The sequence below is a fragment of the Mobula birostris genome, chromosome 17 (assembly GCF_030028105.1).
Source record: "Mobula birostris isolate sMobBir1 chromosome 17, sMobBir1.hap1, whole genome shotgun sequence".
Taxonomy (NCBI): domain Eukaryota; kingdom Metazoa; phylum Chordata; class Chondrichthyes; order Myliobatiformes; family Myliobatidae; genus Mobula; species Mobula birostris.
Genome location: NC_092386.1, coordinates 26,721,907 through 26,738,087, shown reverse-complemented (window position 1 = coordinate 26,738,087; position 16,181 = coordinate 26,721,907). Strand labels below are relative to the sequence as shown.

Sequence of the window (16,181 nt, the reverse complement as noted above, 5' to 3'; positions counted from 1 at the left end):
CACCTATTATCCCCCTTACCCGGCTTCACCTATCACTTTCCAGCTTGGACTCCTTTCCCTCTCCCTACCTTCTTATTATGGCTTCTTCCCCCTTCCCTTCTAGTCTTGATGAAGAATCTTGGCTTGAAATGTAGGCTCTTTATTCCTCTCCATAGATGCTGCTGATCTGCTGAGCTCCTCCAGCATTTTGTGGGTGTTACAGGACGTATGGTTGAAGAGCAGTTACCTCCAAGTGCTGGTAGGTGGGATTCAACCAGGCAGCTCTTTTTCCAGTTGGCACAAATACGAGGAGTCAAGTGGCCTGGTTCTGCATCATAAATTTTCTGTGCTTCTAACGGACGATGCTACAATGACTAAAGTCACATGTTCTTTCAGAAATGTACCTGCAAATTTGCTTCTTTATGTCCTTCCCACAACTTACTTGGCTTTAATGCTGAGTATTTGTTCCTCAATTTTTCCTCCATTCTATGCAGATTCTGTGCCGTATCTTCATGTGCATCATTTCATTCCAGTACGGTGGCAACATTTTTGATCAACATAATCCATTTTCTATTTTTCTCTCCTTATCTATCCTGAATACTAATAATAATTACCTTATTATTCAATTTGATAATTTATGTCCCGAGTACACCAGTTTCATTTTCCACATTCCATACTTTTGTCTGCACACGCTACCCACACTTCCGGGGTGTGACTGCGGGTTCTGAGTTTGATTCTGTTCCATGAATATTTGCTTCCAAAATCTACGTGCACCTTCTTTCTGCTCTACAGTGTCTCACCTTTGTATTTCTCCTTTTGTCCAATTAAATTAAACTCTACTCACCATTGTGAACCTCGCCTCAGATTTACTGAGCTCAGGCCTGCTGACATAGAACCCAGCAACTTAGCAACAACTGAAAGAATCTAAATCTCTATCTCCTGCAACACTTCACTTGCCACAGACTAATCTGCTGTCACTTTATGTTCACTAACATTTGGAAGACATTTGCTGGTTCTTTACAATTATAAAGAAATCATTAATTACCAGGTACGAAGCAATCTTCTAACTCCTTTTTAGATTATTGTCTAAAATGATTGTCTTTGGCCACAAAATAAAGCACATTCTAAATTTTGACCCATCAGAATTATCTAATCATTTACTAAGGTCTCAAATGAGGGGATGTCGTTACAAGATGAGGAACTAATAATTTAAAACCAAGTTGTGTTGTGTCTTGCTATAGGTGGTGTTCGACTTATAAAAGGGAAAATTGCTTAATGCGACAGCTTTATTTAGTCATTTAAAAAGTATGATAATAACTAGATTGGATCCAGATATCACGTAAGGTAAATCCTCCTTATTTCACCTGTTCCAAGATAAAAGATACAGTTTCCAACACCAAGCGAAGCTCATGCTTTTCCAGACAAAGTGCTGCTTGAAGCTTTTCCTTTTCTTCTTCATTAAATGAATGCTCGTCCTAAAAACAGCACTGTATTAGTACTATAGACATGATGATTTAATGAACAATGTTCAGGTAATTTAAGGTTTTAACACAGCAATAAATGATAAACAGTTCATGAGTGACAGTCCTCAACATTCCAAAGCTGTCCTTAAAAATTATTCTTTCCTATCCAAACCAAAATGAGACTTTAAAGATTAATTTAAACCCAAAAGCAGATGGAAGGGCACGTTACAATGATAATATTACAATTCTGGAAAACCTAGCAAGTGGATTTTAATGAGGAGAGGAATGAGGATGCAAGCAAGGTCACATCAGGTAGTTTTTTTTCCCAATACAACATTACTGGAGGCAGACCAAAGGAGATTCACCTGGCTTATTACTGGGATGTGAAAATCATCTTGTCAAGAGGCTTAGAAAGGATGAGTCTGTATTCTTTGGAGTTTAGCAGAAAGAGAGGTGATATTATTGACAGGTAAAATATTAATGAGACAAAACAGGGTAGATTTTCAGATTTTTTTTACTTATGGGAGAATCTCAAATAAGGGACAGTTTCAAGATAAAGGACAGGTAATTTAAAACCAGCGTGCATAGAAATTTCCTATTGCACAGAGTAGTGAATCTCTGAAATTCTATATCCAGAGGGTTGGGCAGAAATTAGAAGTATTTAATGCAGAGGTAGATATATTTTTGAAACATCAGGGACTTAAGGGAAGTGTGAAATTGACATAGAATGGCCCATGTCACGTAGAATGGAGAGCCATGATCATATTGAAAAGAAGGGTTCATTTTTAAAATAATATCTAACAGGTCAGAATCCTGTATATATGGAAAATTACTTAAATATTCTTGTAAGCAGTGTCTGACCTGAAGATATTGCAGGAAATGTGAATACGAGAGAGAGTATTTTGTTACTAATTTCTCAAAAGACATCAATCGGCCATCTTGGAACAGATCCATGAAGGAATAAACTCCTTTATTCTTCCAAAGAAGGTAGGATCACTTAATGAAGGTTTAAATAAATAATTTCGATAAATTAAACTAAAAGTTTAATTGAACCCTTTAGCAAAAGGTTTTATTGAAAACATTGATATCTTATTATTACAACAGCACAATTACCCTTCACTTAAGATTAAGCAAGATTGGGAGAGAGAGCTTAACATGACCTTGATAACAGCAGATTGGTTGCGGATTTTGAAGTTGGTTAACTCTTCTTCGATCTGTGCCAGTCACTCTTTAATTCAATTTAAAATTGTACGTCATTACTATTTGACAAAGGAGACTGTCTAAAATATTTCTTAATGTTGATAGTCAGTGTGATAGATGTAAAACCAAGACAGCTACATTGACACATACGTTTTGGTTGTGTTCTGTATTGAAACATTTTTGGAAATCTATTTTCTCTACAATTTCTAAAGTTTTAAAAATTAATTTACAACCTAATAAATTGACAGTTTTGTTTGGTATAATCCCTCAATATATTCATGGTATTTCTCTGTCAGACCAACATGTAACTGTATTTGTTACATTATTGGCCAGAAGGGCTATTTTGTTGAAATGGAAAGATGCTTCTGCTCCTACTTTGATACAATGGGTCTCTCAGGCGATGCTATGTCTCAGTTTGGAGAAAATCAGAAGTCGAACTTTTGATCCTCGATTTGATTTTGAGAAAAGGCGGGGTTCATTTGCCCGCTACTATCATCTGATTTGAGTTAACTAATATGGTTTCCTTCCCATTTTTGTTTAAATGGATTTGAGTTGGCGGATTGATGTTTTTCTTTTATGGAAGCTTGTATGACGTATAGGTTGGGGGTTGTGCTCCCAATGGTTTTTTTTTCGTTTTTTTTTTAGTTAGTAGGGTTTTTTCCTCTTAGTTAGTAGGGGTTCTTTATTTTCTTTCTTTTTTTCTTTCAAAAAAATTAACACTTTGTTTTTTCTTATTATCATTGATATCTTGCTTGGCTTTGTTAATCAGTTATTTGCTAATTTAATTCTTCATTGCACATATTGACTTCGTTGATCTTTAATAATAATAAATAATAAAGATTTTAAAAATGAAAATGAGAAGAAGGGTAAGCCTGAGGAGCCAGACATTTTATTCCTGCTCCCATCTACTTGTGTTCTTGTACAGATGAAAGGTCATTGGCCTGAAATATTAAAACTAGTTTCTTTCCAGCATGTTGTTTATATTAGCTCATTACTTATAGATAAATATACATAAACCAGTTTACATTTTTGCTGGTATGTACAAATTTCTTTCAATTAATTTTAAATTCATTATCAGTGGGAGGAGTGGCAGTTGTATTTTTTATAGCCGCGAATCCACATTAGCAATGACGATAAAGGATTAATTGGTCCCAAGTACACAATCATAATCAGAAAGTAAAGTACTGTTGCACAGAAACAGGCTGTTCAGCCCAATGAGGTCCACATTGACTATCAACCACCTACTTATACTAATTCTATACTAATCACTTTTTTTAAAATGCTCCCTGCATTGTCATCAACTCTCCCCAGATCCCACCACTCAGCCACACATCAGGGACAATTTACAGTGGCCAATTAACCCAAGGACCTACCTGTCTACATGGTAGAACATAGAATAGTACAGCACAGTACAGGCCCTTTGGCCCACAACGTTGCACTGACCTCTTAAACCCACTCCCAAGATCAATTTAATGCTTCCCTCCCAAACAGTCCTCCAAAATCCACAGGGAAAATAAAATCACAAGAAGAAAGTCCATCTACATTCAGACAAAACCCAAAGCCAATATTAAACCCCAGTCTTTACACCACAAGGTCATGGCCCTACTAGCTGAGCCAGCATGCCGCTCTGAAAAATCAGTTACTAAAAACATTCATTGTTTGAAAATTAACATAGAACATTTGTATTTAACCAGGCAACACATAACAGTGACCCATTCATAAAGGTGCTGCAATATTTCTCAAACCATCACACTCTATATATCATGACTGCAATACAGCTTAATGACTCACGTAAATAACCTGTTGTCATATAGAAGATAAACATAACTCCTGCGGCTTCCATTATATACCTTCAAGTGAAGCTTCTGAAGAATACGAGACAGTAGTCGTGGAAATTTGCCAGTATCAAGTCCATTTATCAACACCACAGCTTCCTTTATGCTGTTAAAAGAGAAAATAAGGCAGGTGAGAAGTTTACTTCAGTTTTTAAAATTTGAATACAAAATCGAGGACCAAATTTTAGTTCCATGTTAAAGGAATTCTGCATTACCATAGATACATTTCAAGCTTTCCATTTTTTGACAAACCATGACAATTAAATCAAAACCTTCTGCTTGGAATGCTGCAAAAATTCTTAAGCATTGGCAAGATGCAAGCTATTCTCCCTGGTTTTCCTTTATTTATTTGCTGCAAATGGACCATCCTATCTTCATTTTCTACTATTGAATTGTCTACATGACATAGAATAAATTTCAAAAGATAAAATTCAAATAAAAATTGGCTATAAAGCATCTATTATATTCTAAGAGATATGGAGGGGGTCATGAAATATAAGTTATTATTCTTTTTTAGAAATAGACCAGTGGTTTCCAAACTTACTTGAGTTAGTATCCCCTTGGCTCCCAGAGCATATTCCCAGCAGCCCCTCTTCCTTTCCAGCCATTACTTAAAAGCTATCAAGAATTTTGATTTACGATGCACGATGCACACTGAAAGAAAATAGGAACTGCAAGTTCAAAGCAGTGACAAATACTGGGGATTCTGGTTAATTGGTTTCATGTGTTTGTGTTCAAAAAGTACATTTTTGTTACTGATAGTTGGCGAGAAATAAGCAGTAAGGCAATTTAGAATTGTTTTGCTCACTGCAGTTTCAAGCATTCAAGTTTGGAGATGCCAGAAATGGTTGGGAGTGAAAATGAAACAATTTCACTATTTCAACAAGATAGGAACTATGAAAAATTTGAAGGTATTGACAATCGTCTTGAATGTTGCAATGAAAATGAAAATTTGGAGGAAGCAATCATCACAAGCATTGTAGAAGGCAATCCATTAGGTTTGCATTAATTTTGTTCACTTACAGTGTTGGTTGTCCATCGTAACTAATGATGATAGTGAAACCTATATGGGAAAGTGCAAAATCCAATGCACTGGGAGAGTTCCACTCTCTCGATCTTGGAAGTCCAGGACCAGTGGTACAAGATATGTCACAAACTGGGGTCTTCCTTACAGTGTATAACTATGTCTTCTGTGCCTTATCATGCTTTCGCACTCCACGAAGCATTGTAGCACCACCTTCTTGGCCATTGGATCTCATTGTTGATCTCAACCACCTGGTTCACTGGAGCTGACTTCATATGCTTGGATAGACATGTCCCTATTTCACTGGGGTATAAGGTCCACTGGCTACCCTCACCTAGTTTGGCCTTCCCATCAAAGCACTGTACCAGATGTGACTGTTGTCACATGCAAACAGCCACTTGGAGCCACAGATGAGAGTTGAGTGTCTAGTGAGGACCAAAGGTGAGCGAGCTATCCAAGGTGGACATGACAAGCCCTTCACCAGAGGTGCTACTCCTCCCTGGATACCCCATACATGGCAGCATACAGCAGATAATTGCTCCATTGATAACTATTAGGAACTAATATAGTTTTGTAGGACTGTAATAGGATTGGTAGTATTCTAATTAGTTCTGTATTTCTTATAAATACATACAGTAGCTTGTTACTCAATTAAACATTAGTTTGAATTTTTTTAATACTTTTTTTTAACTATTTTCATGAAACTTGGGCTAATTGGGACAGCCACTTAATTATGCCAAAGTTTGTCCTGATGTGCCCGAATTAATCTGAATCACCTGTAATTGCAAAAAATTTAAAATCTATTTAAAGCTACAAATAAAATTATTCCTTTATTTAATTACAGTAAAAACGATTTTCATCAACAATTTTAGATCATAAAATAGTCTGATTATTCACTACTTCATTGCTTTTTCACCTTGCAGTGAGATGGATGGGCTTGATATCGTGATATCAGCTTCTCAACATCAGGATGAATGTCACTCAGAAGGAGTCTCCAATCCCATGTTCAGTAGTTTGCAGTCTGCTTCATTGTTTTGAAAGAAGTGGAGCGACTGTACTGAAACCACAGTCCACTAAATATGATGTTCAAAAGGCAATGAAGAACATCTTGACTTTTTTCCACAATGCAGGACAGCATTCAGAGATTTCTTCCTGCAACCAAAATATCCTGAAATGATTTTTGAAACTCAGCTTCAGCTCAAAGTCATTTTGTAGCGAAATCAGTTCTTCCTACATCCTTCAAGTTAGTTCCGCATGACAAGTGATCTGGAATTTGGATCGAGAGAAGATGCTGAAATCTCTCTGACATGACTTTATGCAGCTCATCCAGGTGTGCACAGTATACTTGAAGATCACCTGGTATTCTGTCTTTCTCTTCCAACTCAGAGTCTCGGAAATTGGAAAAAAGTTGCAACAGCCAATGTTGCACTTAAATACGGTTAACTTGGACAGAAATGTAGAGATGACTGATTTGACCTTGATAAGATTCACATCATTTCCTTGTAATTGAAGATTGGTATCGTTAAACTTCTCAAATAATTCTGACAATAAGCAATGCGATGCCTAATATTCTTGAGTTGATTACTTAATGAAGCATTCGAGTCTTCAAATAGTGCACAAAAGCATCTCAGGCAGTTTCCTTTCGAGAGCCATCTGACTTCTGTGTGGAACAGCAAGTCTTCAAATTGTTCATTATTCTCAACACAAATTAGTCCAGATTAAGTGTACGGGACTTGATTTTATGTACCGCTGTGATTTCAGTATTTAATGACTTGTGCCGTCGATCACTTAGGTTTTTTGTGACAAGATGTTGTCTGTGAATTACACAGTAAATGGTAAATATGCTAAGTACAGCTTGTTTAAGAAAGTAAAAACCCCAAGGGGTATCCTGTCATTAATGGTGCCCCATATGTTGCACAAGCAAGAACGTTGAGTGGAATGCCCTTCTTTTTGAAAGATCGCTCATCAACCTGAAATATTGACTCCCCTTTCATATCTATTTCTATTGCCTTTGCAAAAAACAACCCTTGAACCATGTTTTCTTCTCTTATGATGCGAGCATAACCAAGAAGCAAGGATTTGTTGCCTGGCAAAGTTCACTCAACTTGGTCAGGCAGAGCAAATTCTGCTGTCCAAAGCAAGTTGCACAATGTCTTCCACATTCTTAAGAAATTTCATCTATTCATCTTTGAACAGAGTTGATGCTGAGCAGAATTGCTTCAATTATTTGGCTGGAGACTTATACGAGACCATACTCAGAACCTCTCTTACTGCTGGCAAGATCAGCTCTTCTACAATTGTATGGGGCTTTCTAGATTTATCAATGAGCAATGAAGCACACAATCACCATTTTGCTGTCAAGTGCTGGCAAACATGTTTTAAAGTGATTTCCATTTCTGAAAGTTTTCACAAAATTACTGAAAATAAGCCAAGTTCTTGTTTGCTTTATCAGAGTGCATTCTCTTCAAATGTTCAAGGAGCCTGAACAGTTTCATTGGCTCATTTGAAAAAGCTTTTTCATACAGCATTGGCTGCTGCTGGTTGCTTGACACTGGTCTAAATCCATATTTCAGATGCTCCACACAATACTGTTTACAATTCTTCTTCATTTGGTCTGCTTCTGCTATTTTCTTTATGGATTAACAACTATGTATAATCGTCTACTGTTTTAAGTCCAATCCCATGGTACAATCAATAAAGGGGAAAGCTATGACATCAACATTGCTCAGGTAAAGCTTAACTCTCTCCCTGAAGGTACATAAGGTGGGGTAGTGATATCTTGGTTGGGCCTTTGGCTAGAGAAATGCATTTGAAACCATTCAAAAGGGCAGATTCTGAACTTTACCCTTTTCAACAGCAACTCTAATTCACAGGAATTGTGTCACTGTGTGATTAGAGTATGGGAATCGTACTAGCTAACACTGTTCCACAGTAGTGAACGACAATAATGCGCAGGCCGGGACTGGAAGTAACATGACTTCTTCAGTCCAGATTTCTAATGATATGCCAAACACAGAAGTGTCACATTGCTTTTCAACAACTATAGCGCAAGTCAAGCAAAGTCTAAGAAAATGGTGGGTTAGCAAGAGATGAGGTGATAACATGATCATTGTAATCAATTATGAGGCACTGTGGATCAAATGCTTATAATATGTAATTCATTTTTTAAATTAAGCCTGTAATCCATTAGCTGACTGCCCCCACCCCCCACTACTGAGGGCACACCCCTCACACCACTCCCTTTATCTTTATCATCCCTCAGAAACTCTTGCCACCCCCAGGGGAGTGATATTGCCCACTTTGGGAATCAATGATATAGACATAAACCAATATAATCCTTTTAAAACCACAAGCCCCAAGAAAACTCAGTCTAATTTGAGGCCCATTAATTAAAAATGTGTTTTGAGTTTTTTGATCTTTATGTTAAAAAATGTATTCTGAAAAAGCCTTTGTGACATCCCACTACAAATTCACGAGATGAAATTTAGAATTTTTTGGTTAAATATATGCAAGATTAGAGATTCATTAATTGGACAGCATACCATAATTTCCCACATTAGAATTATCAAGATCTGTTTCTAACACAGAACAAAATACATCTTTTTATCCTGTTAAATTTAATTTGGTGAATTATAATCAGTTACATTGTGATATTTATTTACCCATTTTCATTTAGACACCCCGGTGACCAACATTCTTACAAACTCTCATCATCTCACGCCTTTTCCCTGACAATTAAGACCATAAGACACAGGAGCAGAATTGAGCCATTCAGCCCATCACATTGCTATTAGTCACATAAAACAACTCAGAGTCTCATTATTCATGGTCCGAAATTGACACATCTTCCACAGTCATAAAGAACATAAGGAATTAGGCCCTGTTATTCCATTAACCATATAAACCATATAACCATATAACAATTACAGCACGGAAACAGGCCACCTCGGCTCTTCTAGTCCATGCTGAACTCTTACTCTCACCTAATCCCACCGACCTGCACTCAGCCCATAACCCTCCATTCCTTTCCTGTCCATATATCTATCCAATTTAACTTTAAATGACAACATCGAACCTGCCTCAACCACTTCTGCTGGAAGCTCGTTCCACACAGCTACCACTCTCTGAGTAAAGAAGTTCCCCCTCATGTTACCCCTAAACTTTTGCCCTTTAACTCTCAACTCATGTCCTCCCACCACTCTCAATGGAAAAAGCCTATCCACGATTAAGATCACATTTTTAAAAATCTCAGCACACTTCTATGCACTAACTCCAGAGCACTCAATTTCCTTTACATCCACAAAAGGAATATCATCCAACCATCTTCCTATAGACTTTGTCCTTCACTAGTTCGCTCAATGCAATGACCCTTGCCTGGCACTACCATCAGCAGTTCAAATCTAGTCAATATTTCCAGCAACTTCCTCCTTTTCTACACCTACACCTTTATATACACCCCCAAGAAGACCACAATCTTGTTGGGTTTGGAGGCTTGCGTGCCTCAATGACCCAGAGAGCTATGTTGGCTTAAGTCAGGGCTTTATGCTTTGGCTCTTGGTAGGGTCACCCATGCCAAATAGGTCAAAGGGTAGAGGCCAGACTAAGACTGCTCCACTGGTCCTCCAGGTTCGGGGGCTCAGCTCAGGGCTAACAACTCTGACTCGTAAAACTAAATTGTTACAGAAACAGCAAAAAGAATCCCTCTGCGTCGGTGTGCAACAGTATTCCTGAGTCTCCATCTGGGACTTGCATGACTGACAGTAATGAAAATCGAGACAAAGCTACTCACACAATGAAGGAAACCCTGAACACTGCCAGAGACTGAGGACCTTCACTGTTGCCCTTAACGCCAGTAGCGTAATGGGCAGTAAGCACCTTTACGTGCAGACTCTTTGCAGACATTTTCATCTCCCTAACACGGTTCTGATCAGGTTATTGTTGGTTTGGTTTATTATTATTGTCACTTCTACCAAGATACAGCGAGAATTTTTTTTGAATGCTAACCACACAGATCGTGCTGCACATAGTAAAATTGCAGTGGTGAAAGAAAACAGAATGCAGAGTACAGAGAATACAAGTTACAGAGAAAGTGCAGCACAGGTAGATAAATAAAGTACAAGGGCAATGACAAGGCACACTGGGAGATCAAGAGTTCATTTTTAGCACAAGAGGTCCTTTCAAAAGCCTGGTAACAGTGCGAAAGAAACTGTCCTTGAGTTTGGTGGTCTCAAGCTTTCATATCTTCTGCCTGACAAAAGAGGAAATAAGACTTGGGTGTGATGTATTCTTGATTATGTTAGTTCCTTTCCAGAGACAGCAGGAAATGTAGATGAAGTTGATAAAGGGGAGATTGGTTTGCATGATGGACTGGGGTGCATTGCAGCTTTGGACAGAACAAGCTTTGATACTTCTAGATAGCAACACACACAAAATGCTGGAGGAACTGAATAGGCCAGGCAGCATCTATGGAAAAGAGTACAGTCGACATTTCCAGCCCAGACCCTTCATCAGGACTGGAAAAAAAGATGAGACCTGAGATCAGGAGACCGCTTCGCCGAGTTCCATCCACCACAAAAAGCAGGATCTCCCAGTGGCCAACCATCTCATTTCCACTTCCAATTCCCATATGTCAGTCCACGTCCTCCTCTCCCGTCGTGATGAGGCCACACTCAGGTTAGAGGAACAACATCTTATATATCGCCTGGATAGCCTCCATCCCGATGACATGAACATCGATTTCTTGAACTTCTGGTATGGTGCCCCCCCTTCACCATTCCTCTTTCCCTTCTTACCTTATCTCCTTATCTGCCCATCACCACTCTCTGGTGCTCCTCCTCCTTTTCTTTCTTCCATGGCCTTCTGTCCTCTCCTATCAGATTCCCCCCTTCTCCAGCCCTGTATATCTTTCACCAATCAACTTTCCATTCTTTACTTCAACCCCCCCCACCCCCCACCCCAGTTTCACCTCTCACCTTGTGGTTCGTCCTCCTCTCCCCCCAATTTCTTACTCTGACTGCTCATCTTTTTTCCCAGTCCTGATGAAAGGTTTCGGTCTGAAATGTCCTGTACTCTTTTCCATAGATGCTGCCTGGCCTGCTGAGTTCCTTCAGCAATTTGTGTGTGTGTTGCATAGATTTCCAGCATCTGTCGATTTTCTTGTTTGTGATTGGCATATATCTAGATGAATTTAAAAAATGGTAAAAATCATTATGTACATTCCACATTTCATTAGCCTTCTGAGAGAGTAGAGGAGTTGGTACACTTTATTGCACATAGCATTCACATGGTTGGATTGGAGCAAATTGTTGGCGATAGAAATTTGAAGCTCTCAACCATCTCCACCTCAGATGCATTTATACATGCTGAGGTGTGTACTCCAGTCCACTTCCTGAAATCTATCAACAGTTCCTTCCTTTAGCTGATATTGAGAGAAAGGCTGTTGGCTTGGCACCATGCCACCAGATTCTCTATCACCTTCCTGTAGTATGTCTTGTCATGTGAGGTCAAGCCCACTACAAGTACTGTCAGCGACAGACTTATACGTGGAGTTAGAGCAGAGCTTGGCCACACAGTTGAGAGTGTATAAGCGTTAAGGGTTGAGGATGCAGCCTTGCAGGGGGCACCATTATTGAAGGTAATCATGAAGAAGGTATTGTTGCCAATCTTTACTGATTTCAGTCTGTTGGTCAGGAAGTCAATGGTTCAGTTAGGGCTGGGGAGGGCGCTGGATAATCACAAATCGAGGAGTTTGCTTCAGTATCTAAATTGACGCCACCTAACACTTATTTTAACTCTTCCACACATCTACCACTCTGATACCTTTAAATATAATAGCAAACGTTTTATGAACAGACATTCCCTCTAATAAAATCTAGATACACAGCAAACTATCCAAATTCAGGCCCTGCCACTAGTCCACTTCTGAGTTCAACATTTCCTACCTGCCGCAAGCTAAATCAAACGAGTGGAACCTCAGCGTCAGGCAGACCTCTCAACTCCATAGCCTTTCTATCAAAAATCACTCCTCCCATCAACACGTTTCAACAGCCCAGCATCAATTCCCGTCCCTGCTCGCCCGCTAAGGACCGACTGTGTCAACGCAAACCACGGCTATTTGGTAGATGAGCGAAGAGCAGGGCCGTTGCCACGGTGCTGAACGCCCCACCTCTGGGTCTCTCTGACAATCGCTGCCATCCCGCGACCCTCGCCCAGCGGCGGCGGCGGCTGACGCTCCTGCTTGCCCTGCTCGGCGTCCCGCCCTCCACAGCCTCCCTCCTTCCGCTCCGGGGGCCGCTGATCACACGGCGGCGCGGCCAACGGGGGCCGACGAGGCTCACGTCCGGTCCGCGCAGAAAGCGAAGCTGTCCCGAGTAGGCCGAGCAGATGAAGGAGGCATCACAACCCAGCTGTGCTGTGGGAGATTATTGTAAACACAGCTCTGTGCGCCGCGATGACCTATCTCTGTCTTTAAACATACTTAAAGATACTGTGCAAAAGACTTGGGCACCCTGGTTAGATATATGTGCCTAAGACTTTTTCCACAGTACTGTATGTTTCCAAGACGTATACATAACAGTACTTGTCAACATGGAGCAGAGAGCAAGTTTGTAAGTCTGGCAGGAGCCAAGGATGTTGGTTGGGAATGATGAAGGTAGAGTGCCAAGAGAGGGATGTGGACAGGTGGCAGTAAAGAAGTGCCAGGGGCGAGGGTTGTCTTGGGTACAGACACACCCAGCCCTGACACACCAGGCAGGGTAACTTGATTCCAAACCAATGGTTTATTGATCAATAGGGAATGTATCTCTGGTGCTTTCCGCTCCCCCAACTATGATTCCTCTCTCCCTGCTCCCTTCCCTCTCTCGATAGAGACCCCTATCAGAATCAGTCACATATGTCACAATTTTTTTTTGCGGCAGCAGTACAGTGCAATACATGAAATTACTACAATACTGTGCAAAAGTCTTAGCACCCCCAACTATATATGCACATACCCAAGACATTTGCACAGCACTATATATTATCAGGCTCCATGGTTCAATAGTGCTCTGTGGTGTGTGAGGGGATCCAGGAGTGCCCCTATTAACTGTTTGAAGAGAGACAGAGAGAGTCATTTATCATTGATGGTTTGTTTGGAAAAGAGAGAGAGAGACGAAGATTGACGGTTGGACTGTCATGGGAGGTAACTTTGGAGTTTTACTTTATGAGATAAAAACTGAGCAGCTGGAAGGTTGCTATGGTGACCAACAGGACATTATTGATTTTACTTCCAAGGACTTGTTGTCTGCTCGCATTCTTTTACAGACAAAGGAAGCCGGGACTCTTTGAATGACAGGTGATGCTCAGCCTGGTGAGATAAATAGGAGGTCAGATGATACAGACCTCAGACACATGATCTGGACACTGAGTGAGTATTGTTACGCCCTCAGAGAAAGTGGGTTTTGGAGGGTCGTTCAGGCGGATTGATCCAAGTGCTCTGCCAGTGAAAATTCAAAGGCAAGACCGGTGGGGAGTTGTCCATGTGTCCGACCCTGGCCTGGGTAGACAGCTCAACCACACCGACGTACGGTCCCCTTTGTTGTTAAAGTCACAGTCGGTGACTTGTGAAGGATTTCGGAGGACGATGAGGAAATCGACAACAACAGCTCACCTGAAGACTCAATTTACTCTCTCTCTCTACCGCTATGCAACTAAGTTCCACAACTGAACTGTACTGAACATCATAAGACTGTATCTTTTTACCCCTAGACTTAAAGAAGCTTGGTTTTTTTATACATCTATTTCCACACTTACTGAGTTACTTACATATATATAATTCTTGCTAACCTATTTGATTTATCTTCACTTAGTTTACTGTATTGTGTAGTTATTAATAAATATTATTAGTTTATGGCAATACTACACTCCAAAGTGGTTTCTATTTCTGCTGGTTTCTTTATTTCCGTCACAGGGTACGTGACAGGTGTTTTGTCCAGTATTTCAGTATCTGGAAGACATGAGGGGGAATGTAACACAGGGAAAATCTGCAGGTAATAGTGTACCCATGATTTTGCATTTTTGCAGGTTAAAAATCATAGGGCTGGAAGGCAGTTTTTTAAAAAAAAGTATTGTGTAGAGGGCAGTTAGTGTTCTATTGGGGAAAAATGGTTGATGAGGCAGTTACCAAAATTGGTAATGTAGAAGTGACATAGAGCTGTCTCAAGTTCTAACAAGCTATGCTGATGTTATTGCTTCTGTCTAAGCAGATGTTGTACTTTGCATTGGTTTTATCTGATCTATATAAATGAATGGCCAGGAGGTGACCTTCTAAGGCTTTCACTTTTTGGTCCATCTAATCTTGTGCATAGTATTGCATAAATTACAAAATCTAACTTGTATAACTAGTGAAAATTAGGAGTTTATAGTTTGTAAATCCTCATTGATTTGTCCATTATTATGAACTGTAGCTGGGTAGCAAGGAGTAAGTTCAGAGAATGTACCAAAGAAACTACAATTAAACTGCCATTAATTGACCCCAGATTTAACAAGCAAGGGTTCACTATTGCAGTTACAGTAAACAAGACACTGAAGTGCCAGGAAAAATTGAGAAGCAGGCATGCGTTCACATACATTAGTTTTCAACCAATTGAACTGTTCAAATATCAAATGATTTTCCAGAGTCACCATCTAGAGGTCAGAGCCCTGGAGGCAGCCTACCCTGCGGTTGGAGGCTGGTCTGCATGTGTGACTTGAGTTGTTATGCTGTTGTGTGTTAGCTACATGTTGTTCTACTGAACATTGTGGCTCTGCTGTGTTGGTAACAGAATGTGTGTTAATACTGGTAGTCTGGCCCCAGCACATCCAGATTGTGTGGGACGTTAATGCACATGATGCATTTCACTGCATGTTTTAAAATATACATGATTCAATAAATAAAACAAAGACAAATTTAAATAAAGAAACACAAATTGTGGTGCTGAGCTGCTTCAATACAGCTCCAGTGAGCCTAGTTACATGGGGTATGTGGAATTTATGTCCTCCCTGTGAACATGTGGTTTTCCCAAGTGCTCAGGTTTCACTTACACATCTTAAACACATGCAGGTTGATTAGTGAATAGACTACAATGAACTGTTGTTAATATAGATACAGTAACTGTAGAATCTTGGAAGGGGTGATGAGGAGCAGTTAGAGTTGATGGGAATGCTGGAAGAATAAAATGAAATCAGGTCATATAAAAATGCCTACTTAACACAGGTAGGCCAAAGGGTCACTTTCTGAATTTGTATAAACATACAAGCCAAACAGAATTTGTCACCAAAAGACTCCAAGGATCCATTATCCCATTTTGGAAATAAGGTTGTTTGTTGCAATAAACAGCTGACTTTGTTGTAACAGAACATTAAGAGCAGGACATTATGTTCTTTTTCACCCCCCACCCCTCACTGAGCTCCCTCAATTCCTTTGTAAAATAAAAACTGAAAATTGAAGATGTTAAAGCTTCTTAGCATTACATAATGATATACATCACATGCTTGAGTGCAGTGATAGTAACAGCAGTCTTTTTCAATTATCCTTTATTCATTGGACCCTTCAGTAAAAGCAAATGGTGATGATAGACACCAATCAATATCAAGGAGGGCAGAAATAACTAGTTGCCAATAATATTCATTGGGAAGCAGAAGGTAAATAAAAATCAACATTTT

The 16,181-nt window shown here is 39.7% G+C and overlaps 1 protein-coding gene across 5 annotated transcripts in view; it reads right to left on the bottom strand.

The window, feature by feature from the left end:
• commd10 (COMM domain containing 10) overlaps positions 1-12,828 on the bottom strand; it is a 74,902-nt gene extending 62,074 nt beyond the window's left edge. For 2 of the 5 annotated variants that reach the window (XR_011889514.1, XM_072281419.1), the window contains exons 1-3: positions 12,667-12,828; positions 4,493-4,583; positions 1,344-1,454 (exon numbers count right to left, since the gene is read on the bottom strand). Coding sequence is in view for 2 of the 5 variants with exons in the window: in XM_072281419.1 (XP_072137520.1) it covers positions 1,344-1,454; positions 4,493-4,583; positions 12,667-12,695 (231 nt within the window). In the remaining 3 variants the exon portion in view is untranslated. Of the gene's footprint in view, positions 1-1,343; positions 1,455-4,492; positions 4,584-12,666 lie in introns of those variants that run through there. The other 3 variants (XR_011889515.1, XM_072281420.1, XM_072281421.1) reach the window with 2 other exon arrangements.
• Between the last annotated feature and the right edge of the window lie 3,353 nt (positions 12,829-16,181).